The 26,233-nt window shown below is 41.1% G+C and overlaps 1 protein-coding gene across 3 annotated transcripts; it reads right to left on the bottom strand.

The window, feature by feature from the left end:
• Nucleotides 1-1,394: 1,394 nt before the first annotated feature.
• Nucleotides 1,395-26,230, bottom strand: NUDT5 (nudix hydrolase 5). Of its 3 annotated transcripts, XM_087420828.1 has the most exons (10): nucleotides 26,073-26,230; nucleotides 14,625-14,732; nucleotides 13,176-13,243; nucleotides 9,320-9,369; nucleotides 7,957-8,064; nucleotides 6,519-6,614; nucleotides 5,808-5,909; nucleotides 4,327-4,335; nucleotides 4,141-4,194; nucleotides 1,395-1,635 (listed from the first exon to the last, which is right to left on the bottom strand). In XM_087420828.1, exons 2-10 carry the CDS (start codon nucleotides 14,685-14,687, stop codon nucleotides 1,526-1,528), a joined length of 660 nt encoding a protein of 219 aa, XP_087276954.1. In that variant the 5' UTR covers nucleotides 14,688-14,732; nucleotides 26,073-26,230; the 3' UTR covers nucleotides 1,395-1,525. The 3 variants fall into 3 exon arrangements, with proteins under 3 accessions (XP_087276954.1, XP_014639153.2, XP_087276953.1); XM_014783667.2 differs by lacking the exons at nucleotides 1,395-1,635; nucleotides 4,141-4,194; nucleotides 4,327-4,335; nucleotides 26,073-26,230 and adding an exon at nucleotides 25,867-26,019 and having other exon boundaries at nucleotides 5,749-5,909; XM_087420827.1 differs by lacking the exons at nucleotides 1,395-1,635; nucleotides 4,141-4,194; nucleotides 4,327-4,335; nucleotides 26,073-26,230 and adding an exon at nucleotides 25,631-25,790 and having other exon boundaries at nucleotides 5,749-5,909.
• Nucleotides 26,231-26,233: the final 3 nt, after the last annotated feature.

The following is a 26,233-nucleotide window of genomic DNA, read 5'->3' as shown; positions in this document are numbered from 1 at the left end:
GCTCTGGAAGAGCTGGTCTGTTTGGAGAGACTGGTCTGTGCTTGAGTCTGTATATTTTATATATGCCTTATCTCTTCTTGATTTTGAAGGAGGGTAGTAACAAGGGAAATTATAGGACTTGGTCCTTGAGAGCTCAGAGAAAAGGATTAGGATCTCTGGAGAATCATGATGCCCATGCTTTAAAAAAAGGGTTTTTAAAAAAGCGTTAGAGGCACAGGGGAAGGCTACCATTAAAGTAGTTGGGGCTTAATTTTCACAGAATTTACAGGGAGAGTAGACTTGATCTACACAGTTCTCTAGTTCCATAATTCTTTCCATCCTTGTTTAAGAAGCACAATATCTTGTGTTTTTGTTCATAAAAATATCTCTAGATAAGACAATGAGCCTGTACTATATGGCAGCATTTCTGGCATTAGTACCCTGGTTTGATCTGGTTCTGAGGGGCCTGGCTAACCTCTGGGTCCAGGACTGGAAACAGGGGAGGCCAGTGAGAATCACCTTGAGACTGGTGCTGGGGGCTCCACTGAAAAGGCAGTGATCCTGAAGCCGCTGGAGGCTATAATGTCGACACGAGAGCTGAGCTCAGTCAGCAGAAGAGAAAGCGGCTCAGGAACACGGGTGGGCCTCTGGGATGACGGGCTTTAGACATGGCGTGAGCCAGCACCAGTGCCCCGTTTCTGCTTTAGTGCAGCTTGTATTGGGCTTCTGGTGCTGGCTAACCCTGCTGGCTCTACTCGTGGTTTAACACCAGACAATAATGCCCCAACCATGTAAATCTTATTACTGAGGATTTGGTTTTAGAAACTTCAAGTACTTTTTGAGGTAAGGATAGGAAATGAGATTCTAAAGTAAGTACACATGCCTGAGGGAAGGGTCCTGTATTGTCATTAGCCTCATAACCTGGCAGAATGAATGGAATCACCCACTTCTCATGACATAAGAGCCGGTTCACCTTCCATAGTTAGGTGGCTGTAAGGACACCAGCTAAGTGTAAACATTGGCTTATCATGAGGGTTATTTTCCATCCTCTGCCATGCACACTAACTCCATATAGCAGATAATTTCATTAGGAGGGGCCAAGAAAGTCCCTACATAGGTCTTTTTTTAAAAACGCTGTTTAAACACTAATGTATTAAATAGTTATCTGCATACCCACTACAGAATTTTACATTGGGGGTTGGGGGTGGGACTAGTTGACCTCATTTGGAATTCAGGTCTCTTCCTATAGAAATACCTCTATCTCCTGGACTAGATTAGAAAAGAAAGCCAAGCTTTAAAAAAAAAATGGATTAAACATTATCTGCATTTACATTCTTTTTCATTAATATTAGTTGGAGTGTAGCATTTAAATGAAGGCTATGACCTACCTGTAATTAGAATTCCATACCACCACATGCATTCTGTATTGCTTTTATTTTATGAAAAAACTAATTGGAAATCTACATTAGACTAAGCTGGATACAAACTCTTAGTGAAGGAGGCTTGGTGGTCTTGTTTACAAAAACACGGCCACTGTCCTTTGGCCTTAAAACTTCAGGAAGGGCACTTCAAATGGCTTTGTGTTTGCATGTTTCAGCGCCAGAGCATAGGAATAGACCCTGGCGTCTACTGTCAGATGTTCTTCGGCTACCAGAGCTAAAGGAAGCAAAGAATACAAGTTAGGTAATGAAGTTAATCAAGGATAATACCCCTTAACAGTCAGTCAGTGTTTACTGAGCAATTACTATGTGCCAGTCCCTATGCTAGCGGCTGGTCAGGCAGTGGGGAACAAGACATTTTCTGCCTTCAACGATCTTACTCTAGTGGAAGAACAAAGGACATAAAGGCAGGATTACATTTTCAGCATGAGACAAGAACAAGAAAATAAGAATAAAGACAGAAGAGCACATACATTAGAGATGAAGATTTTGTGTGTCAAAACAGCAGAGCTTTAAGTGGATAGATCCAATTGTTACTTTGTTTATAGCTCACTATAGGGCTCTGCTACTCGGAAACTACGCAGTGATGGATATTCAGTGCCTTATTCAGGGATTCGTGTGTCTTCCACTGCTAGGGAATACACATTTTCCCCATGCAGGTTAGACTGTGTGCATGACAGGACTGACATTCTATCCAGAATGAGGTCTCAGAATCTTATTACAATGGGCTGTAATGAGAGCTTCTGTTTCCCTCAGATGGAGGTTATCAGACTTGGAATCTGTCTCTTGTTTTCCTAGCCTCTTGGTTAGGAACAAGCTCAGAGACATTTTGTTCCTTGAGGGCAGGGTTATGTCCTATGCATCTGTGTGGATGCTTGGTAAGTGGTGAAAGCTATTCTTTGTGGCAAACTGAACTGGAAATACCGCCCTTCCAACTACTCAAATGTTACTTGTTGAATAAATGATTTGACTACTATATTTCCATTCCAGTAAAGCTAGGAAAACTGGTTCTTTTACCCCTCCCTCTTTATATATACATCAAGAGGATATATATATCCCTCTTCACCTTCTGTCCTCCCTCTTTTTTTTTGGTGAGGAAGATTAACCCTGAGCTAACATCCATGCCAGTTCTCCTCTTTTTTTTTGCTGAGGAAGACTGGCACTGGCTAACATCCGTGCCCATCTTCCTCTACTTTATATGGGACGCTGCCACAGCATGGCTTGACAAGCGGTGCGTTGGTTGGCGCCCGGGATCTGAACCTGTGAACCCCGGGCCGCTGAAGCGGAGTGTGCAAACTTAACTGCTGCACCACTGAGCCAGCCCCTGTTTCCTCCCTCTCTTGCTCCGTATTTTCCCTTCTTCTAAGGCCATAGGGGAAGTTAAGTTAGGTGGAAGAGGAAGGAAGGAATTTTTTTAAAAGAATACTTTTCTACAAAAAAAAAAATAATAATAAAAACACACAGCATATCACATTTAAGGACCTGTGTGCCAACATTACCCCTTTTAGTTTTACTCATGCCTCCTCAGAGGTAGGGGATATCTGCTGTTCCTGCATTATGACAGAAGCTCAGAGAGGCTACGGAACTTGTTCAAAATCTACCTAATGTGTGGTCAGCGGAGCCTCACCCAGTCAGACCTGTCAGACTCAAAGCTGTCTGCCTATTCCTGACAGCCACGGCTTTCTCTGAGTTACTGCCTAATAAATGATGAGTATTTCTAACTGACTGTGAGATCTTGAGGTGGTTTTTATCTTAGATCTAGTTTTTAAAAAGGTAAAGGAGGAATGGAAGCTTTCTAGGAATCTGAAATCACAGCGGTTTTTGAAAGATCCATTTTACTTTTCAAACACAGACATTAGAAATAAAATAGTAAGCCACTGGTACTTATGGAAGGAAGGAAGACACTGCTCTCAAAGCTTCAGGTCAAACAATGCTTCAAGTTAATTTGTGATATAAAAACGTTAAAATATTCAAATTTTGAAGCTTATCTGCTCCTTTATAAAGGAGTGAATGGGGGCCTACCCAGCCAGCATAGAGGTGCTCCTTGAAGGGCCCTGTCATGTCTTCAGTACAGTATCTCCTAATGTAGTTATAGCAAAGGACATCTGTCCACATAACCTTACTTATTTTTTTACAAAATCCCTATGAGATGGGCTGGCCAGGAATTACACAGTGTAACTACATGACCAGTAATTTACTAAGGGTCACACTGCTAGTTAGTTTGGTGCATTATATCAGCGTATCACACTTAGCGTATAGTGGATACCTCAATATTTGTAGAAGTATTGTTAAATTCTCCTTTAACTTATACCCTGCACAAAGAACCATCCAACTTACTAGCATGTTTGAGGATCAGCTAAGAGATATCTACTTATTATACTTACCGCCTCTGCATTGCTATGGATTAAAGATATAAGGTACAAAATAGTTTTGGCTCATCAGCAGGAATATAATCTTGACTATTCTATAGGGAAAAAAGCCCCTACTGAAATAGAATGTTTCTATGTCACTTGACATAGAATGTTTTGCTTATATTTTCAAACTCTGTGCCACCCAGAAAGGAAAATTATTATTGGTCAACTGCAGTTTTACAAAAGTTTCTAGGTATTTGACTTGAATGAGGAAGAATATAAAGAAATAGAATTCTATTTAGTACCCCATTTGCTGGGGATGGGGTTGGGGAAAGTAGAGCAAGTTGGGTAATAATCATAAGAACACTTACCATCCAGTCTCTTCAGCAGGTCATTCTTTGGTAAGGAAATTACTTCCACGAATTCTAAACAAATAAAGTGCACATGAAAACAAGGCTAAAGAAGGAGAGAGCCTACCAGAACCTCACAGACTGCCCGGAGCCATTACTACCACGCTAGCCACACACACGGTCAGCCACTGGGAGTGAGGAACGTACCTCCTTCTCCTGAAAAGAAACAGAAGGAGGACATTTTAGCGAGGCCTGGAGAAGAAAACATTGGAAGATTTTTGTGCAAGACATATCAATAAGGCTGTATGAATTTAACAGAAACCTGAGCCTCTACTGATTTATATACATGGTACAAAAAATTCCAACAGTACAAAGTTACTATTGTTCTCCAAATTAAATGTTTACCAGCAAAACTGAAAGCTTATTTTGTTAATATGTATATGTATTTTCAAATTGTGTTAACATACACAGAACATAAAATTTACCAGTTTAACCATTTTTAAAGGTACAATTCTGTGGCATTAAATACATTCACATTGTTGTACAATCCTCAGCACTATCCATCTCCAGAACTTTTTCATCATCCCAAACAGAAACTTGGTACCCTTTAAACAATAACTCCCCATCCCTGGTGACGTCTATTCTGTCTGTCTCTTTGAATATATCGATTTAGGTATCTCATATTAGTGGAATCGCACAATATCTGCCCTTCAGTGTCTAGCTTATCTCACTTAGCACAATGTTTTCAAAGTTCATCTGAGTTATAGCACGTATCAGCGTGTCTCATTCTTTTAAGGCTGAAGAATATTCTATCGTATGTCTATACCACATTTTGTTTATCCATTCATCTGTTAATAGACACTTGGGTTGTTTCCACCTTTTGGGTATTGTGAGTAATGCTGTATAAACATTGGGGTACAAGTATCTGTTTGAGCCCCTGCTTTCAGTTCTTTTGGGTATACACCTAGGAGGGGAATTGCTGGATCATATGGTAACTCTGTTTACCTCTCTGAGGAACTGTCAGACTGTTTTCCACAGCACGTTATTTGTATATTTGCTAGTTTGAAAACTGAGTGTTTAAAATTAGCCGCAATGGGACACTGAAGCATTTAGGAACAACTAAAGAGGATGAGAAATGGAAGAATATTGCTCTGATGCATGATTCGTTGTAGTGTGTGTATCAACATCCCCTTTAGGGGGTGGGAGAGGACATGGAACTGACAGAGGCTTTAAAGCTTCTGAATCCAAACTTGCTAAGAAATATTACAGAGCAAAGAGTTTCCTGATGCTTCCCTAAAAACAGAACTCAGTAAAGAATAGTTACTAAGCTGCTGTCTCATAACTATTACTTATGCCATTCTTAAAAATATATATGAAGAGAGAAATCAGTGATTTTGAAGATTTTCACTATTTACGCGTGTAGCTCATATTACTAAAGTGGGAATAAACTCCCTCCGGAAAATATGGAAATATGTAATTTAAAATTTTATATAAAGAAAGCCTAAAAATCAATGAAGTGGTAAAAGAAAAATGCTAAAATACACAAGATTAGGAAAAGAGCCACGACTACTGCAGAAGCATCTATGAAAGACTATTATTCTTTTAACAAATCAAAAATCAAACTAGTAGCAAGTTAAAAGGTATTTAATGCAATGCAACCACCTTAAACACAGCCAACGCACACTTACCTGGCTTTGGCTTAGGTCGGACGTTTTCAGCATCATCTCCATTAATGGTTACTGTAACGACGTGCGTGGTACAGCTTGACAAACCTGGATCCATCCCTACAGCTGCGGAGAGAAGCAACAGGTCACCTTCACAGACACCACTCAGAGTCATTCGCTTCACCACTTAAACGTCTTCAGGAGAAGACTGGGCTCCTAACGCACAGCTAACGGAGCTGATGCAGGAAAACTGCAGTTCCCCGTCTTCACTGAGCAGATGCTGTAGGACTGGGGAACACAGATGTGGTCAGTACTCATATTTTCCCCAGGGTTCCTGAGTAAAGTTTGGTAAGTCTGAAGGGTTAGGAGGTACTGACAGGTTGTAAAATGCTTTCACCACGTCAGGAAAAAAATCCAGAAGGAGCGTGGAACGTGGATGAGGTAAGGAACAAAGCTGAGAATGTGGGAAACTCTGAAAGGCAACTTAGTTTCATAATTCTCCCACTTTGGTCCTTCTTGCTGGAACTCACTCTCACGGGGAAGGGAGGTTCACGTGCAGACGGTGACCAAATCTAATTATGATTTCTCTCCAATGAATTAGCCAAAATAAAAGCCACCTGAATTCCGACCATAACGAACACCCAAATAATCACTCCTTTTACACACAGAGGCATCTCCTGCTTGGCTGATTTTCAACGTTTGTCGCCAAGTGCACACCTGGAGAGCAATACCAACCTGGAGAACATTCGGCAACATCACCTTTATAGCCAGTTTCCTCCTCAAGCTCCCGAAGAGCCGCTGCTTCCGGGCTCTCGTTTTCATCTATGAGACCTGGAAGAGGCGGGACAGGGAAAGCCAGCTTTCTTTGAACATGTCCTTCTCACACAGCTGCTGCTGAGCTACACGAGAAGAATCAGAGGACCGTGAAGAGTGGTCGTGAGATCGAACTGACTGAGGTTTGGAAGGCAACAGAATAACACCGCAGGCAGATTAAGAGCTTCTGAAAGCTACCATCTGTTCCTGTCACTTAGACCCAGCCTGTTTTCGTGAGTATCTCAGCACTCCCGTTTTTCTACGGCATGGCCAGCACTGACCTCCTGGGAGGACGAGTGGCTTGGTGGTGGCTAACTGGCCCAGGCTGGTCACCTGGCTATGTGACCGCAGCACAGGAAGCCTGTTACTTCTCTGTTTCCTCACGTGAGTGTCACCTATCCTGCCCTCCTCCCTCACAGAACAACGTTGAGGCCTGCAGTGAGGTGCTAAGATGAATGTCAGCTGGGAGGGGGAGGAACAGAGAGGGGAGAACTGAAGGCTGGTGCACTTTCGGTCACCGCCATGTTCACTGGGAGGAGGAGAGGCCAAGCGGCAGGAAGACAGGAGTGACTTGGATTATTTTACCGGAAAGGAATAAAGAATGCAAAGAAAAAGTGTAATGGAGGCTATTCGGTTACTTTTAAAGTTATTAATTTCCTCACTGAAATGGAAAGTAAATGAGAAAGAAAATAAAGTTGTTAGTTATACGTTACTATGGGATCGACTTTAAAAATACAAAACCTAAACCACTAATGATAAATAAATGAGATCTAATCTCTTCAGATGGGAACAACTCAATTAAGTCCTGTAATAATACAGTGCATTAAATTCTGGATACCTTTATTTACTGTGCAACTGAAAAAAAATTCTAAAAATATTCAAGGAAATATTAAAAGATTATTCAAGGAAATGAAGACAATTTCCTTGGCCTGTATACATATGGGAGGATGAAGATGTCTCTTTCATTCATAGTTTTTGGAGTTAAGAGTCTGGCCTAGTTATTACTGTAAATTTCCTATCAAAGGCAGATCGATAGTGATAGATAATGAAATAAGTTGCCAAATTAGGGAAAAGCAATTACTCAAAGAGAGGCTAGAAAGAATGTTGCATAGAGGAGGGCAGGTGGCTTGGAAAGGTAAGCTGTGACCATCCCTCACACCACCTCCAAGGGCTAGTGCATCGCATGAGTGTGCCTGGTGACACCTCACTGCAGAAATTATGTTGTTTTACTTCAAACCACATGGAGGTTTAACACATTTAAAAAGGTGTTAAATGTCCGAGTACTTCAGCTCTCAGCTCTGCCCCGGCTCAGTCCTAGGTCCCTGAGAAGCTATTCCATTCCCCGAGTTCACTCACTCACCTGCGGGGAACTCTATGCAGTAGCCTCCTATGGGGGGTCGGAACTGCTTCACCAGAACGATACATTCATAATGGAGAGTTCTCTGCAGCACTGGGATAACCGACACACCTGTCACCAGGAAGGAAAACCAAGGAAGTCCCTAATGAGAGGGTAGTAATGCCAGCAATTTGTTTAGAGCAATCTAACTAAAATCCTGTACTTTCAGAAACGCTGCATCCGAACTCTACCTTGTATTTGCCACTAGTGATAGGAAGTTAACTTAAGCTACAATATTGGCAGTTAACTTTGGAAGTAATTCTCCTTCAAAAATGTAAAGAAAAAAATAATCACCTTTCCATGTTGTTTAATTTTTCTTTTCATAAAAAGCTTGTTTTTGTTGCCACAATTTCCTTAAAATAAAATCAAAACTAAACACTTAGCCCAGGGTCTTTCAGACAAAACTTCAGTCTACACTAGATGACTACCAGACAAAATTTCCGTCTACACTAACCTCTACAGAAAGCCATTTCTCACTGCTGGGGAAGTTACATTGATCTGTGTGCTCTTGGATTTCCTTTAAGCAATAAATCAGTAAGTCTCGTGGTAGCATATGTTAGCTAGACTGGGTTTTATTGTTTTAGGGTAAAAGACCTTTGCTCCCAAAAGAGAGAGAAAACTTTTACTTGGCCTGAAAACAAAACAAAAACAAGAACCCACTGGCTTCTGGAAAACACAAACTGTCCAGGAGCAGCGCTCGGCTCCCCCAAACACTTCCCAGCAGGCAAAAAGGCAGCTGAGGCAGCTACAAAATGAAATAGGAAAATAAGAGGGAAAACCAAGAAAGACCTATTGCCCCCCTTCCCCTAGACAAGAGGTGGTTTTCAGGATTGTTTCTGGGATCTTTGCAGTCAGAGCTTCATGCCTGGATGGGAAAGTCAACTGAAGGAACAGTCTTTTCCTGATTCTATTTCCTCATCAATTTATAAAGCAAATGGCCAATAAGCATAAAGTAGTGCCAAACAAGTTTTCCAAACTAAAGGCTCTCACCTCGACCCTTTGAACAGAATATAAAGGATTTCTGGAAGTCTTAACATATCTAGACACAGTATGTGGCTTTAAATTATACTGAATTATGTTTGGCTACAAATATCAGTAGATCTTCCCTTCAAAAACACTGTTCTGAGCTTAGATAAGAGGAGGCAGAAGTTACTTATAAAGAAAGCCTGACTTAGTTACATAGCATTGCAAAAGCAAATACCAGATTTAAAGATAAAGATCATAACTGAAGATAACTCTGCCCTGAAGTCTTGGTTACAACGCAAAGAACCCTCCTGCAACGCTGGCAACCTCCCTTACGAAGAGCCACACGGGTCTACACGCGTACCATCAGCTGACTGTCCTTTCCTGGTCGTCCGTTTCACCGTTTCCCAAGTTCTGATCAGGCAAAAAAGAAAAAACACAATCATTAGCACTCGAGAGGAGAATGTACTTGGGTTTTCTGTCTACCACCGGAATTTACAAAAGCAAGGCATGCAAATGTCCTAATGATAATGGTCAGGAAGACCACAACAGTACAGATCTGTATTAAAACAGCCAATTGTGCTTCCCTGTAGCTTCTGAAAATTACCAAAGAAAACCTGCTACCCCACATCTGACCCTCGGGGTGCTCTCTAGGAGGCCTGTTGAGCTGCCTTTCAAATCATTTCCTCGAAATACATCCATTTGGATCATGAATCTGTAGGTGAGCAGCACAGCTGGTGATGACAGCTTCAAAGGCTATTAAGCAGTCTATGCAAATTAAGCCCCTATGAAAATTACAGCCTCATCTTCAAGAACAAAAGATACTCTGCATAATAAGAACTATTGAGACAGTTATTTATACAACTTAGATTTTAAAACCTGTGACCTAGAATACATAATTGAAGAAAGCAGGACCATCTCATTTATTAATTGAGGAATTATTAAATTTAGGTCAGCGCTCTACTTTGCACGTGTGAGAGCTCATCTAGAGGAAAATGGTCCCTAGAGGAGAAAGCGAGACGAGTAACAGCAGGTTCCTGCTCCCTTTTATGGCTTTATTCCTGATGAGCTGTTTGTTTCTGGGGAACACTGTACTCAAAATCCAGTTATCGGTACAGTCATGTTGTTTAAATAGGGAAGGGCATATGAGGGAAATTCCCCCTTCACTCTCTTAGCTCTTAAATAGAAAAAGCAGTGGTAAGAGATGGGCGTGAAGAAGCAAATAATTTTTGGATCCAAGAGAAGACAGACATCTGAGTGGCTCTGGGGACTGGGATAAGAAAGGTGTCAACATCAGTCTCCCTACAGTTGAGAGTGAGTGTAAGATGTACTACTCGAGGGACCCTCATAGTTTCTATCCGGTCGTCCTTCAGGTTTGGATCTTGCCATATTTCTGTTAAAAAAATTTCAGATCTTTAATCTAGTTAAAAAAAAAAAAAACCTTTCTGTAAACTGTAGAACTTTCAGTATTGTACCCAAATTCTAAAGGGCAAATACGTCAAAATGAACCTATGATAATCAAACAGCCTACTATGACAACTCAGAGCAGCCCAACATTCCTGTTAGTAGCAAGAAGCCAACCAACAAGCAATTCCGATGAGTCAATGATACAGACTGCAAGAGACGAAACACCTTTTGACATAGCTCTCTCTCTCTGCTGCCTCTTAAGGTTAGTCCTAAAGAGTGAAGAAGACAGTGCTGGGAAAAGCACTGAAGGTCCCATCCCAAATACACTAGGAATAAGGGAAACAAAGAGTAGTATCATTACAGTGGTTAAGATGAAGTAAATAAAAGCAGTGATGAGCCATAAATCATAAGTAATAAGATATAAATGCATTTATAAGAAATACTAAAACAAAAATGCCCCATGAGAGCTCCAATCCTCTTCAACAGACTCTGAGAGATGCACATTTGATGAGTTAGAAAGTCTTAGTCTCTACTGGCCTACTAGCTAACCCCATAGCCACAACCTCCTTGAGACTGTTTTCTCATTTGTAAAACTAGGGAATTAAAGAGTATATCATCTCAAAATCCTCTTATAGCTTTAGAATTCTGATTCCAGTTAAGTTACTCCATTTTTTCGTCCTTGTTGTTTTGCTTTCTTCCCTCTAGCCAACCAACATAAGAGGTAGGAAGGGCGGCAGAGGGTGACTTCAGCTCCCTCCTGAATGTCAATAAGGGGCATACTGCCAGCATATTTTTACACTTGTAAAATCAATTCCATATCCTCTTCCATGAATGAGACGGTGGAACAAAGGATTCTCTAGCTGCTGTTTTCTCCTTATGTACATGCTTTTATATCAGGTAAGACATAAAACATTTTATAAATTTATAAATCATAGCCTACTGTAAAGTACAGAGATTCATTCTTCAAAGCTTGACATTCTGGGATGAAATGTTAATGCTTTACATAAGACCTCTTTGGAGGCCATGAGGAAGACCTATGTATGGAAGAATGGAGGTGAACATGCCATTAACAGGCCATATAGGTATGGTAGTTGGTGGACTTTAGAGCCCACTCCTTAACTACTGAAGCAGATTCTTTGGAGGTGAGACCTAATCATGAGTATTTTGGGAAAAAATCCCCAAATGATTCTGATGCACATCCCTGATTAAGAAATGCTGGAAGGGAGGAAGAGAAGTCAGATGAAGAGAGACGCCAGTGCAACCAACACATACTCTTTAGACTAACCAGTGTTAAGGGTTTTATTTTGTGTTTAAAACTTACGCAACTTTATAGGGACAGAACCAAACTACATCACTGTAAGGTGGATTCTAATCTCTGTCTATTTTCACAAATATAAATACATTTGAACATACTTTGCTCCTTAAGGCTCGAGCCTTGCCATGTCTGTATCCCCTGTTTATTTCATATTTAGTTCTGCACAGTAAGCTCCCTTTCATTGACAGTCACACTCTTCCACTGTGTTGACGGACCTTAGTGTGCCGAGCTTTCTTATGTTTGGGTTTTAATTTAACACTGCTATGGATATCAATGTTTCCCATAGCTCTCCAACACTGGGCCTTATCAATATTTTTGCTAGTTTAGTAGATATAATCAAAAGTTGTTTAAATCACTGGCAAGTTCAAGTCCTTTCGCACTGACAATAGATGTATTTCCTTACAAAGAAATTCTGTATTCTTATTTGATCCTTTAGCAAATGGAGTTTTTATATTAAAGAATTTATTTCATGTAATCTGGATACTAAGTGTAGTTACATTTTCATATTTTCTTATTCTGTTTTATTCCTTTTTATATTTCATTAAATAAATGCTTAACCTATTTTAACACTTTTTTTTCTGATAGTTATAAAAAATTACTAAACAGAAAATCTGAGAAACAGAAGAAAAAAGGTTAATCACACAGCTGCCATTAATATTTTGCTACAGTTTTCCTTGTAGCCTTTTCTTACACATTATTTGGCAGAGTTTAAAAAGCAAATATACAATTTCCTATTTTGTTACCAACTTATTAACTTTTCACATATTGCTAGGTTGTCTTCATAATCTGCTTTGTACATGGCTGCATGGATTTTACCAAATGAATAGACTATAACAGTGTTTCCCTATTTTTAAGATGTTTAGGTTGCTTTCAGTTTATTTTCGTCTTTTTAAATTTTGATGAACATTTTTCATGCATAAATCTGATTCCAAATAGTTTTCTCAGCACAGTATCAGATCCCATGGTGGCCTGCCCCCAATAACTCCCTCCCTCCCCCACCTCGTATATCTTTATGGCAATTGATACATATAGCGAAATGCTTTACAAAACTTTTTTTTTCCAATTTACATTTCCATGAGCAAGGGGTAAGCATGTAAGTTTTACCTCAAACTCAGCAGTGTTTTCTCTTTAATTCTTCTAATTTAGAGATTGAAAATTGGTCTAACTAGAAGGAAGCAACCTGTACTGTTAAGTATTCTGCTGCTTTATCAGCCTACATCAGGCTTGGCCCAGAAGTTTCAGGTTCATGCTAATCTACTTGGGGAGAATGGTGTTAAAACAGATTCCTACTTAGTTACTGTAAGAAATTTACAGCATAATTTTATTCAGAGGTTGTAAGTGATCTGAACATTCTAACAACGGGAAAAGAGCTACATTAGATTCTTTACTTAGGACAGAATTTATAATGAGGAAAATATCAAAGTTTATGCCCAACACTAAAGAGAGACCCTGAGACCCCAAATATTGAGCATTTTACAAAAGGAAAAAAATAGTTTACCTTGTTTTACCAGTAGGATCCCTGTAAGTTGTTTTTTCAAGCTTGACCCATTTTCCTTCTGCAATTAACTAAAAGAGATCAGACAATAAGTTGGGAAACTTTCAAACTGTGTTGTTATTTATTTAGGTTTTTTTCTTTCAGATCTTCTCTGTGTGACCCTCCCAATGATCATGTTTCCCTCCCAATAATTTGTGTGCGAGTTTAGTTCAAGGTATTAAAAGTTGTTTTTCTGAAGGGTGGTGCTGCTGCTTTTTGGAGTTTCAGAGGCAGGACTGAGAGGTGAAAAGAAATGATAGTCGAAAACCTCTTGGTGGTGGGGACTAGAAGGGAGCACTAAGGAGTGACGGGTTTTCTGAGATGCTCCCAGTGTTCTATCCTCTGATTTGGGTGCTGGTCACAGAGCTGTGTGTAGTAGGTAAAACTCCTCAGTGGCATTTTACTGTCAATGACTATACAGCAAAGCTGACTATGGGGAATTCATGTCCAATGACTGGATTTCCTGTAAGGACACATGGGTTTCCCACCCAATCTGAGGCAACCCAGCATCATCCTGTCTAGACACTGGGGGGTTGAGGTTACCAGGACTAACTTACCTATGGCACTAGACTGAACTGAAAGGAAAGTTCCACTGCGTACATAAAGCAGTAGCCTTTTTCTTACTATCCTATCTTTCACTTCCTGCTAGCAGCAACCTAATAATTATCACATCTATTCACAGACAACATGGAAAGATTTTTAAATTGAAAAGAATTGCAGAAAGGTGTCAAGACCAGAGTTCCAGGATGAAGGATTTAAAATTTATCCACTGCAATGGTTTCTGCAGGAAGAGAATTTTTTTTTTTAATTTTTATTGTGAAATTTTTGTTGTACGTTATTGTTTATCAGTCACCATATAAGTGCATCCCTCCACCCCTTGTGCTCACCCCCCACACCCCTAGCCACTGGTAACCACCAAACAGTTCTATCTGTCCGTGTGCTGGTTTATCTTGCAGGAAGAGAATTTTTGAAAGCTAAACTGAATAATGTATAAGACATCCATTAGTTCCGGAATTTAGACTACAATTAACAACTTAGGTGTTTATTGTTCTTAAACAAACATATTGAGACCATAAACAGCTAACTAAGATGTGATACCTAAGTATGAAATTTCTAAGCCCTAAAACTCACATATGATTTATTCTTCTACCCAAGCAAACTTGTAATAAAAACTGAGAATTTTTGTATCAACAGCCAAAATCCACTTTAAAAACAATCCCAATTTCACTGATACATATAATTAAGAGGGATACACTACTGCTCTCACCGAAGAGCAAAATGTCCCTGAGTCCTAAAAAGGGAGCAGGAACAATGTTTAAAAACTGTCTTTAAAAATTAAAAACAATCATTTGAAACAACAGTCTTTTACACTCGGCTTTATGTGAATAGGGGAAGGGAAGTGAAAATTTATACCTCCTCTGAGATAATAGACTGTTTGATGTTTTGAGAAGAATTCACTCGTTCTTGGTTTTCCATTTTCAAACTAGTTAGTCTTTACAGTCCTCAGGTAAGAAGTTCACGCTGTAAGATAATGAGATTTGTTTAGGCTACATTTATTTTTCTGAATTAAACATCTGTCCATAGGCCACTGGTCACAGTACTTACATGGTGAAAAACTTATCTGTCATCAAAGCTGCTTTTCTCATGTGAAGACCTGGGAGAACTGCTCAGGACGGAAAAGTAACAAAGGGCCTAGAGACATCTGGGAAAGAACTTGAAGCCATCCCAGTTAGATCCAGCCCATGTTGGCCCAGTGCCAAGTGTGCATGTATGAGGCATGCAGACATATTCTTAGATTTTCTGACTCCAAATTTTAAAAACTTTCCCAGGAGAAACAGTACAAAGATAGTACACCACTCCCCACTCCCACCCCTCAACTACTGTCCCTCATCAACCCTTCACAGCTCAACTTTAAGAGCTGTATGGGCCGGCTGTTGCTGCCTCCCATTTATCTTCTTTTTTTGTGTGTGGTAAATAGATATACCATTTTAATAATTTTAAAATGTACAGTTCAGTGACATTAAATACATTCATACTACTGTGGCCCATTCACTTTCAAGTTTTAACACATATCAAAGTCACAGTTGCACATTATGAGTTAACTAGTACAAGATCTGTTATGAAAAGAGCAGGCCCCACCCGATCTGTTATATACTAACTCATACTCCATCTGTCTTGGCTTATTCCCTCATTTTTGTACCCTGAATGCCTGAACATCTTTTTTCTACCCTCAAAGTATATTGATAGTCCGGCTGCATGTAGAATCATGGGCTGAAAATAATTTTCTATCAGAAATCTGGAGGCATTGCTCAGTTGTCTTGCTTCTGGTGTTGCTGTTGAGAAATCTGAAGCCACTCTGATTCTCGATCCTTATTCTAGGTGACCTGTTTTCTTTCACTGGTAGTTATTCATGTCTTCACGTTGAGGTTATTGTATTGGGTACTCAAGAGGGTCCTTTCAATCTGGAAACTTCATATTGTGCTTCTGTATAGGGAACTTTTCTTGAGTTACAGATAATAACTGATAATTTCCTCTCCTGCATTTTCTCTGTTCTCTTTCAGACACTGATATTTAGCTGGTGGATTTCCTGAAGTGATCCTCTGTTTTGTCTTTTCATTCCTATTTTCTGTTTCCTTGTTATTTTATCTACATTTCTCAGCGGCTATTCTAACTCTTCACTACTCTTAAGTTCCACAGTTCCCTAACCTACCCCACCTCCTAACTTTAGCTAACTACAGATGATCAAGCATCAGCTCTCTTACCAACCATCTGAGAGGAAAGAGGATCTTTGCCCTGTTTGTTCTGGGACCTAACGTGATAATTAAACCACAAGTCATATCTTCAAGTTTTACCTCAGATAGCAAGTTTCCCCCATCCTAAAACACAACCAACAAAGCAAAAACAATCAATCTTCTCATAAGCCTGTTCTCTCCTCCCAGCTTGCCAGACTTCTTGAAAGAACAGATGATACTATTGTGTATCTTTACTCAGCCCGTCGCAATCCACTCCCCTAACTGCATCTACCCATCAGCCCCAAGCTAGAAATATAAGTATCTGCAATTCCTTATTCTCCTTTACCAACCAAAACTTATCCATTTCAAGTATCAAAAATTCTACCACCAACATTTCTTGAAAGTGTCCCATCCCTACCATCACTGATCTGGTTAAAAACCTCAATGTCTCCCGCTTCGGATGAAATTTCCAAAACTATCTCCCGGACATTGGATTTTTCTTTACATTGTGCAACTTTCAACAGTGCTCACAGTTATGTTGCTACAAAAACTCCCTAAAATCACTGCTGAATAAATGAATGAAGGGATAAAGTGAATCTGGCTGGACAAGTCCGGAGAGCCATTCCGTTCCTAAGAATTACATTAGTTTGGGGCCTGCTTAGACTTGTTCTGAAGAATAGTTCCTTGTCTACTTGTCTTTAGATGACTAAGTTAGTTCAAGTCAATTTCAAAATTATCTTGGCACAAAATGAAAAGATTCACACTTCCTGATTTCAAAACGTACTATAAAAACCACTGTAGGGCTGGCCCGGCGGTGTAGCGGTTAACTTCCCACCTTGTGCTTCGGTGGCCCAGGGTTCACTGGTTCAAAGCCTGGGCACAGACCTACTCACCGCTCATCAAGCCACGCTGAGGCAGCGTCCCACACAGAAGAGCTACAACTCTACAACTATGATACACAACTATGTACTGGGGCTTTGGGGAGAAAAAAGAAAAACAGGAAGAGTGACAACAGATGTTAGCACAGGGCCAATCTTCCTCAAAAAAAAAAAAAAAGGCCACTGTAATCAAGATAGTGTGGGTACTGGCATAAGGATAGACATACATATTGATGGAACAGAACTGACAGTCCAGAATTAAACCCAGAGATTTATGGTCAATGGCTTTTCAACAAGAGTGCCAAGACAATTCAGTGGGGGAAAGAACAGTCTTTTCAACAAATTGCTCTGAGACTAGATATACACATGCATAAGAATGAAGATGAACCTCCACCTAACACCACATATAAAACTTAACTCAAAATGGATCAAAGACCTAAATGTAAGCAGAGCTAAAATTATAAACACTTAGAAGAAACATAAGTGTAAATTTTCATGATCTTAGATTAGGCAATGGTCGCTTAGATATGACACTCAAAGCACAAGCAACCAAAAGACAGACAAATTGGAATTCATTAAAATTAAAAACTTTTGTGCTTCAAAGGACACCATCAAGATAGTAAAAAGACAACCCACAGAATGAGAAAATAGTTGCAAATCTGATAGGAGACTTGTATCTGAAATATGTAAAAAACTCCTATAACACAATAATTAAAAAACAACCTAATTAAAAATAAGCCAAGGATGAATAGACATTTCTCCAAAGAAGATATACAAATGGCCAATAAGCACATGAAAAGATGCTCAACATCATTAGCCATCAAGGAAAGGCATTATCCCACTACAGTGATTATAATGAAAGACAGGTAGTAACAAGTGTTGGTGAGGATGTGGAGAAACGGGGACCCTCGTACACTGCTGGCAAGAATGCGAAATGGTGCAGCTGCTTTGGAAAACAGTCTGGCAGCTCCTCAAAAGGTTAACCATAAAGTTTCCATAGACCCACTAATTTCACTCTAGGTATGTAACCAAGACAAATGAAACATATGCTCACCCAGAAACTTGTACACAAATTTTCACAGCAGTATTATTCATTATGGCACCAAAGTGGAAACAACTTAAATGTCTATCTATTGATGAATGGATAAATAAAATGTGGTATTCCATACAATGGAATACTGTTCAGCCATAAAAAGGAATGAAGTACTGATACATGCTACATGGCTGAACCCTGAAAACATTACACTAAGTGAAAGAAGCCAGGCACAATACGCCACATATTGTATGATTCCATTTATATGAAATACCCAGAACAGGCAAATCCATAGAGACGGAAAGCAGACTAGTGGTTGCCAAGGGACTGGGGGGAAGGAAGGCATAGGGAGTGACTGCTTATGGGTAAGGGGATTCTTTTTGATGAAAATGTTCTGGAATCAAATAGTGGTGATGGTGGCACAATCCTGTGAATATACTAAAAACGACTGAATTTTACAATTTAAGAAGGTGAATTTTATGGCATGTGAGTTACGTTTCAATTAACAACAACCTTTGCAGTCTTCAAATCCCCAACAGGCAAATGTTCAGGATAGTTGTGTGTTGAAGGTCACCTTGGTCCACCGATTGACAAAGCCCAGGAGACTAGTTCAAGGCGTTCTGCTTTGGACTCAACAGGCTAGTAATGCATTGCATCCCTGTACCAAGCCACCAGATTACTGTCCTCTGCATACATATTTTGTCTTATGCTCAACACATATTTCTGTTGTAAAAGTAAATGTATTTCTGTTGTATCATCAAAATGTTATCAACAATGCTGCTGGGCTGGCTCCGTGGCTTGGCGGTTAAGTGAGCGCGCTCTGATGCTGGCGGCCCGGGTTCGGATCCCGGGCACGCCCCAAGGCACCACTTCTCCGTCCAACCCGAGGCCGAGTCCCACGTACAGCAACTAGAAGGATGTGAACCTATGACATATAACTATCTACTGGGGCTTTGGGGGGAAAAAATGAATAAATAAAATCTTAAAAAAAAAAAAAAAAAAACAATGCTGCTTACAGATTATTTCGTGGGCAAACCTAGGAATTCAATTGCCAGTAAGGACTTGGGCAAAGAAGCAAAATTTGAGGCCTTAGGTAAGAAAAGAAGACTATATGCTAAAGAAATAAAAATAACCACTTAATGAGAATGAGAGAAAGAAATGTCTATGCATCTTCACACATTTAAACAGTAAGTATGCACAAACTGTATTAATATTTGTAAACACCACACATCAACTGACTATCTCAGGTAACCTGGCTAAAGCACCTTGTGGCAGACTCACTGAAAGTGAGATAATGTCCTTGGTGCAAGGAACACAGCAGCGGACAGAACAAAGGCCGTGCCCTCTGGGAGCTTACTTTACGGTGGGGAGAGAGGGAGAAAAAGTGAGGAACAACATACAGAATTTATGTCAGGTGACTCTAAGTTTTATGGAGAAAGATTAAGGACAAGGAGACTGGAGAAAATGGGGGGGTGCTGATTTATATGGAGTGATCAGGAAGATATCCTTAATTTGGTGACATTTGAACACAGGCTTGAAAGTAATAAAGAAGTAAGCTACCTGGATTTTGTGGGGTTTTTTTGGTGAGGAAGAACCGCTCTGAGCTAACATCTGTTGCCAATCTTCTTTTTTTGCTTGAGGAAGATTGTCCCTGAGCTAACATCTGTGCCAATCTTCCTCTATTTTGTATGTGGGTCACCACCTCAGCACAGCTGCCAACGAGTGGTGTAGGTCCACCCCCAGGATCTGAACCCTTGAACGAGGAAGCAGGGCTTGCCCGACTTAACCAAGAGAAGTGGATATTTACATATTTAGAGACGGTCATTTAGCATATTGACGATATGCAAATAGCATAAGAAAACAGGCAGTTATTCCTTTGAAAGTGCCCCAGATTACAATTTATTAGGTAAGCTTTTAACTGGCATTGGTTTTCATTAGACAAATAGTTTACATTATTATAGGCAATCAAAGCAGTATGCTGACCCAAGTTAGTTAAACCAAAGGTTGGCTATTTGCCTCTAGCTTTGTGTTCTATGCCCAGATAAAAGAACTTTATCTAGATTTTTATCTTCTGGATTTCCGTTCCCTTCTATTAATAACGCTTACATAAGAGAAGGAAAATTTCCTCCAATTTTAATTCTAACACTTAGAGAAAATAACTTTTAGGCAACCAAGCAACTCCACTTAGTGCACAACAGAATCTGTTTAGAATGGTACAAAATGCTTGAATTAATTTCTACCTCCTTTTAAAAAGTGACACTCTGTCCCCAAATAACTTTTCTGTGCATATCCAAACTTCTTAAAAGCAGGGAACTGCACTCCTCAAAAGTATAAGCACCACCAGAAGATACTGAAGGAAGAGATAGATAATCCCTCATTTTCTCCATGAAAAAGGTTCTTAATCTGGATTCCCAGAAAGTCTAGACAAAATGGTCAGTAACACCTAACTTAGAAGAGCAGAGGCCCCCTCCCCCCCAACATTAGTATCTCTGGGGGAGGGGGGCCACTAGTTCCTTCAGATTTACATAAAACCTTAAGGCATTAAGTTATCTGCTAGGTCCCCTTATGTTTATATCTTTAGAGCTTCCCTCAGAATTTTGAGGGATTGTTGACGGCCAAAAAGTGCTACTCTGAGGGATGGTTCCTCATCTACTCCTCTTCATTTAACCAAGTTAGTTAAACTCAGACAAAACAGTCTCAGGAATCAGATGTATCCCCGGTCGGCTGATGTTAAGCGATCAACAGTTGTTCCAAACAGATCGTATTAAAAAATATTTAAGCTAGGGCCGGCACCGTGGCTTAGCGGTTAAGTGCGCGCGCTCCGCTGCTGGCGGCCCGGGTTCGGATCCCGGGCGCTCACCGACGCACTGCTTCTCCGGCCATGCTGAGGCCGCGTCCCACAAACAGCAACTGGAAGGATGTGCACCTATGACATGCAGCTATCTACTGGGGCTTTGGGGGGAAAAAATAAATAAATAAAATCTTTAAAAAAAAAAAAAATTTAAGCTAGAATGTTAGCGAGCTAGGAAAACAAATTACAAAAAAAGAAGAAAAAGTGGCCCACAGGGCTGGGCCTCTCTAGGGTAATTACAGGTATGCAATCGGCACCCGGGGACACAGTATTCTATAGCAATCTAGTGACAGTGTAAATAACAAAAACGGTGACTGAAGAGGGATTCCCCAACCCTTCAGGATTATAAAGCACCTCAAAAGTACTACTGAGGGGGCCGGCCCGGTGGCACAAGCAGTTAAGTGCGTGCGCTCCATTGCGGCGGCCCAGAGTTCGCTGGTTCGGATCCCAGGCGCACACCGACACGCCACTTGGCAAGCCATGCTGTGGCGGCATCCCATATAAAGTGGAGGAAGATGGGCATAGATGTTAGCTCAGGGCCAGTCTTCCTCAGCAAAAAGAGGAGGATTGGCAGATGTTAGCACAGGGCTGATCTTCCTCACACACACACACACAAAATACTACTGAAATGGAAAAAGAATATTATTTTTGGCACCATTTCCAAAAAGAGAAGCTAAATGGTGCCATTTGGGGGCCAATCACTACAAGTAAGGCACTGCAGAGAGAAACAAATGAGGTTTCCACTCCACGCTGCACACTCCTGTCTCCACTACTGTGGTAGAGCTTTCCTCAGCTGACTCAAGGCTATTTCGAGATTTAAAAGTTTAATTTGAATTTTATCCACTTCATTAGCTAGAATTTAAGATCATCTACATTTTGCTGATAATGTGTATTTATACTTAAAAAAATACCTATGTACATAATGTTGAGTGTTCTGCTGTGTTAATTCACATAATCCCTTTTAACTTAGTTTAGTTTGAACACTGAAGGGTCTATGACGTGTCAGATGTATGATTTATCCAGGGCACAAAAACTCTAGTGAGAGAAAATGTCACAAGATTCTTAGAATTCCTGACCTACCGTGGCGGGCAGGAGTCCCCAGCTAGCTTTGTGAGCACGGGCAGTCCAAATGTTTGACTATATACTCAGTGCAAACTGACCACTACTCCTGCCCTTGGGGACTTACAGTCACGAAAAGCACTAGAAGGGCACATGCCTGCTATAGAGACAGTCCAAGACCAGGGTGTTTTAAATGAGGGACAAATCACGTCCACTTGGGAGGTGGGGAAAATAGTAAAGACTTTTAAGTGGCTACTACTTAAAGACAGTTTGATATTAAGATATGATTTAGAGACCAAGAAGGCAGGGAAGGTATTCCAAGTAAAAGGCATCACATGAACAAAAGCAGAGACACTAACTTGGGGAAGGTTGAGAAATTACAGGAGTTTGGCAAGCCCTGTGTTCTCAACCCTTCCTTCCCCACCTCCTCCAAAAAACTCCCAAAACCAACACCATCGACAATGGATGATGCTCACACGTGCAGACACATTTCCAAGGACTTACACAGATTCAGCTGGATGCCTGTCCCCTTTCTCCCAATTTGCAGGCAAACAAAACACCCGATGACTCTAACTGGCATGCCTCAAACTCTTGTTGCTAAGTAAGCTCCTCTGGGGTTGACACTTCTCCGCTGAAGGGAGGAAGATAAGCCATTACTTTTTCACAAACTTGGGTATTTCAGCATTAGTAACAACAGCTGGATTAAAGTTAAATGGGAGTTGGCCTGCCCCGTGGCTTAGCAGTTAAGTGCGCGCACTCCGCTATTGGCGGCCCGGGTTCGGATCCCGGGCGCGCACCGACGCACCGCTTCTCCAGCCATGCTGAGGCCGCGTCCCACATACAGCAACTAGAAGGATGTGCAACTATGACATACAACTATCTACTGGGGCTTTGGGGAAGAAAAAAAGGAGTAGGATTGGCAATAGATGTTAGCTCAGAGCCGGTCTTCCTCAGCAAAAAGAGGAGGATTAGCACGGATGTCAGCTCAGGACTGATCTCCCTCACCAAAAAAAAAAAAAAAAAAAGTTAAATGGAATTAAGAGTCAAGAAGTTAACCTGAGAATCTCAAAAGCGAGGCTGTGGAGTTTATGCTCAGGCTCCTTATTACCCAATTATTACCATACCAGAATCCTGCAGTTTGCTGAGGTTGTAAAAGAAGCAAAAATCACAAGAAATTGTACGTTGGCTCGTCTCTCCCAGATAAAAGCTGAGTACTGTAAACACCATCTATACTCAACCACACAAAAGATGTAGGAGCTCAAATCACAAGCAAAGCCACTGATTGACAAATGAAGGTCATGCACCTGGAACAGTTTAATAATCGGACAGAGAAATCAACATGGCACTTTGAAAGAAATTAAGTGGGAAAGGATCAATTTTTGCAAAAATGACATGATTGTGTTGTTAAAGTCAAGCACCAAATGCTTAGGCACATCTAAGATGCCACTCTATATTCTTTCAGAATAATTACACAGAAAAGCCACTTGATTTATAATGAATCAATTAGTATAGCTATATTTCATGATCTTGGTTATAATCATAAAACTTTAAAAAATTTAGTCTTTTTAAAGATAGTATTTTGATCACTCCTTTTTACCATTTACAGTAAAATTTTGGTATCACATCAAACGGATTCATTTTAGGTGAGCTTTTCTTGGCTGACAACAATTAGCCTCAGATAATGAAGACTTCCTGTACTCAATTTGTTAATGATGGAAAGCCACTGAAAGTTCTTTTCGTTTCTGGCAGGTGTGGGGGTTGGGTGGGCAGGGAGGGAACCGACATTTTACTGAAATTATGCTACTTGGTGATTTATAATCATTACATTTAGTTTTGGTTGAGCAAGAGCAAACTGACTGTAATTATCCTCGGGAAGGTTAATAGGTTACAGCAGCAGAGTAATGAGACCAGTAAAGAACCTCTTGTAATAGCCCAGGCAAGAGATAACATGGGTTTGGACTAGGGTAGTGGCAGTGGCAAGGAAACAGATTTAATTCCTTGCAGATGACACTTTACTACTTTTCCTAAAACAGCCTCTGGGGAAAGGGTTTCCAAAGCGAATTCCAAGAAGGAGATGATCTTAAAGGACCTTGGCACATCAGAAGGAGAAAGGGTGGTGCAGTGTTCAAACTTGGACACACTGAGTCTGAGATGCTGGCAAGATATCCAAGTGGAGAAAACTAGCAGGTAATTGGAAATATTAATCTAGAAGGATTAGTTATGTTATGGATTCAGAGAAGGAATTTTTTTCACTCTTTAATTTGGAATTGCACAATAAACTTCTCCCCTACAATCACTTGGTTACTGATATTTTTTGGCATGCACAAGAAAAAGCAACTATTTCCACTGTTGTAAAGGTTTTATTGAAGAAACTTGATGAATATAAACATGGTGGCTAAAAAATAGTGAAAGTGAATTTAGCTGTATTCATTCAAAATACTGGAGCATGTTTGTAATGATATACCTGATGCTGGCTAAATGTGTAACAAGTTACTCAAAACCAACTGTGAGTAATACTAAAAAGTCACTACACACACTTCTAAAGTATATAGCCTGAATAAAAGACATCTGTGTCAAATTCCTTCCCTGTGGCGTCTATATTTAAGTTTACAAACTCAGCTGCTTCTCCACAAACAGCTCCAATTCTGTATTAAAGCTTTGCAGTCGCCTCAACCTCTCCACTCGAGTTTCCTGGGTTGTTAATGTATTACTCTTCCCAGGATGACTATGTTCCCGGTTTCGACTTTCTTCTATACATCTATTAATTCCTATTTTCAACAGAAAATACCTAACAAATTCACCTCTATCACTGCTAACATTTCCTTCCGCCAGAACATGTTTATTTCTAGGTCAAACCAAACAAATATTTTAGTGACCGCTCCATCCGCCTTAGGGCTCTCTTGGATCTGTCAGTCTGGCACGATTCTCCCGGCATTCGTGGAATATTACTGCTTTTTCCTCTCAAAACAAAAAGGATTACGTAATCTTGGATCTCAGAAGTACTTAGGAACCACTACCGCCGCCCCCCCAACATACATTGCAACATTACAATCTATTTACGTCTGCTTTGAAAATGTATCTTTAAAAGCAATGCTAACTAAACCATTTAGCCAGTAACATTTTTGAGAAAAACAAAACGAAACAGGAAACAATGCATATTCCTGGGGGGAAGAGTTTCTAACGCCAAACAGAGGATCCTGTAACTAACCTAATGAATACCTTTCTAAAAAGGCCTGTAGTCAGTGGGGTTCTTACCCCTAATTTAAAAATGCTCAGATGCACCGGTGAGAGCGTGCAATTTTAAGGAGATATCTAAAACGGGCGCACTTAGGATAGGTGCCGGGGACAAGCCCAAGGCATGTAATTGTAAGAAGCAAGGCCAAGTTTAAAGGGCGTTTCTCCGCCGCTAGTCATTTCTCTCTCAATCTTTTAAGCAAACGAAAGTAAACTTTCTTAATATTCTATTTTCTGGTCGTCATCTGATAGTCATTACGGAAAGAGTAGGGAAAATAGATGCTGGGGTGATGCGGGAGGGAAGAAAAGGAGGGGAAAAGAATGGTAGCACAAGTTCGACTAGAATTCTTCTAGTCTGATGGTTCCAGCAAGCCGTGGACAGTGATAAAATCTGGCTGGGTTTTCCAGGCTGCTACTTGCGCGGGGCTGGAATAAATGAGCTTGACGCTCAAAGGAGACACCTCTCCTCTTTCCCCTGTTCTCCCAAGTTCCTCTCTACCTCCAAAGTGGAACTCCCTGGGATCGTACAGACCGGATTCTTTCCCTATCTTCCATAACCTTCCCCCACGAGCGAAGAGGGGCCATCCCCCCCTTGGCAGATGCCTCCACCACTGCACTCTTCGGACACTGACCCGTGGCGTTTCCTGCTTTCTCTACTCCGAGCAGCCCAGGCTCTTCCACCCCAGTTCCTGGCTTGTCCTCTGAACTGGTCCTCCCCTCCGCGCCTCCGCAGCGTCGCCCCTCGCTTCCCGGGACGCGAGCCCAGCCCGCAGCCGGGGAGACGCGCGCGCGGCTGCCCGCACGCTCCAGATGTGCTCCCTCCCTCTTTCCCAAAGCCCCTGCACGTGATTGGCCCGCGCCCAGTTACCTGCTGCCAGGTGCGGGGTGAAGGGAAGGGTACTCCTTTCGGAAGGGGGACGAAAGGACGAAGCGCGAGTCCGGGGCAGAAGGCTCAAGAGATGCCGGGGCTCCTGCTCGAGGCACAGCCGCGCCTCGCGCTGATGAGAGGATGTGGGCTGGTCCCCTCCCGGCACCCGTAGAACCCCCGTGGGTGACCTGGCCTTAAACGATTACCTTCCGGGGCGGTGTGCGTCTCGGGGAGAAAGCGGAGCCGTGCGGTTCTTAAAAATCCCCTTCTCGAGACTTCCGGAATCCCTCTTCCGGCACCAGAAGTCTTTGTGTGTGTCTGTGCGTGTAGGAGTGTACCCTAAAAGTACGCCCCGCCATTCTCCTTC

This window comes from Ceratotherium simum, chromosome 32 (genome assembly GCF_057802395.1).
Source record: "Ceratotherium simum simum isolate JZ-2026a chromosome 32, ASM5780239v1, whole genome shotgun sequence".
Taxonomy (NCBI): domain Eukaryota; kingdom Metazoa; phylum Chordata; class Mammalia; order Perissodactyla; family Rhinocerotidae; genus Ceratotherium; species Ceratotherium simum.
This window is presented reverse-complemented; position numbering and strand designations above follow the sequence as displayed.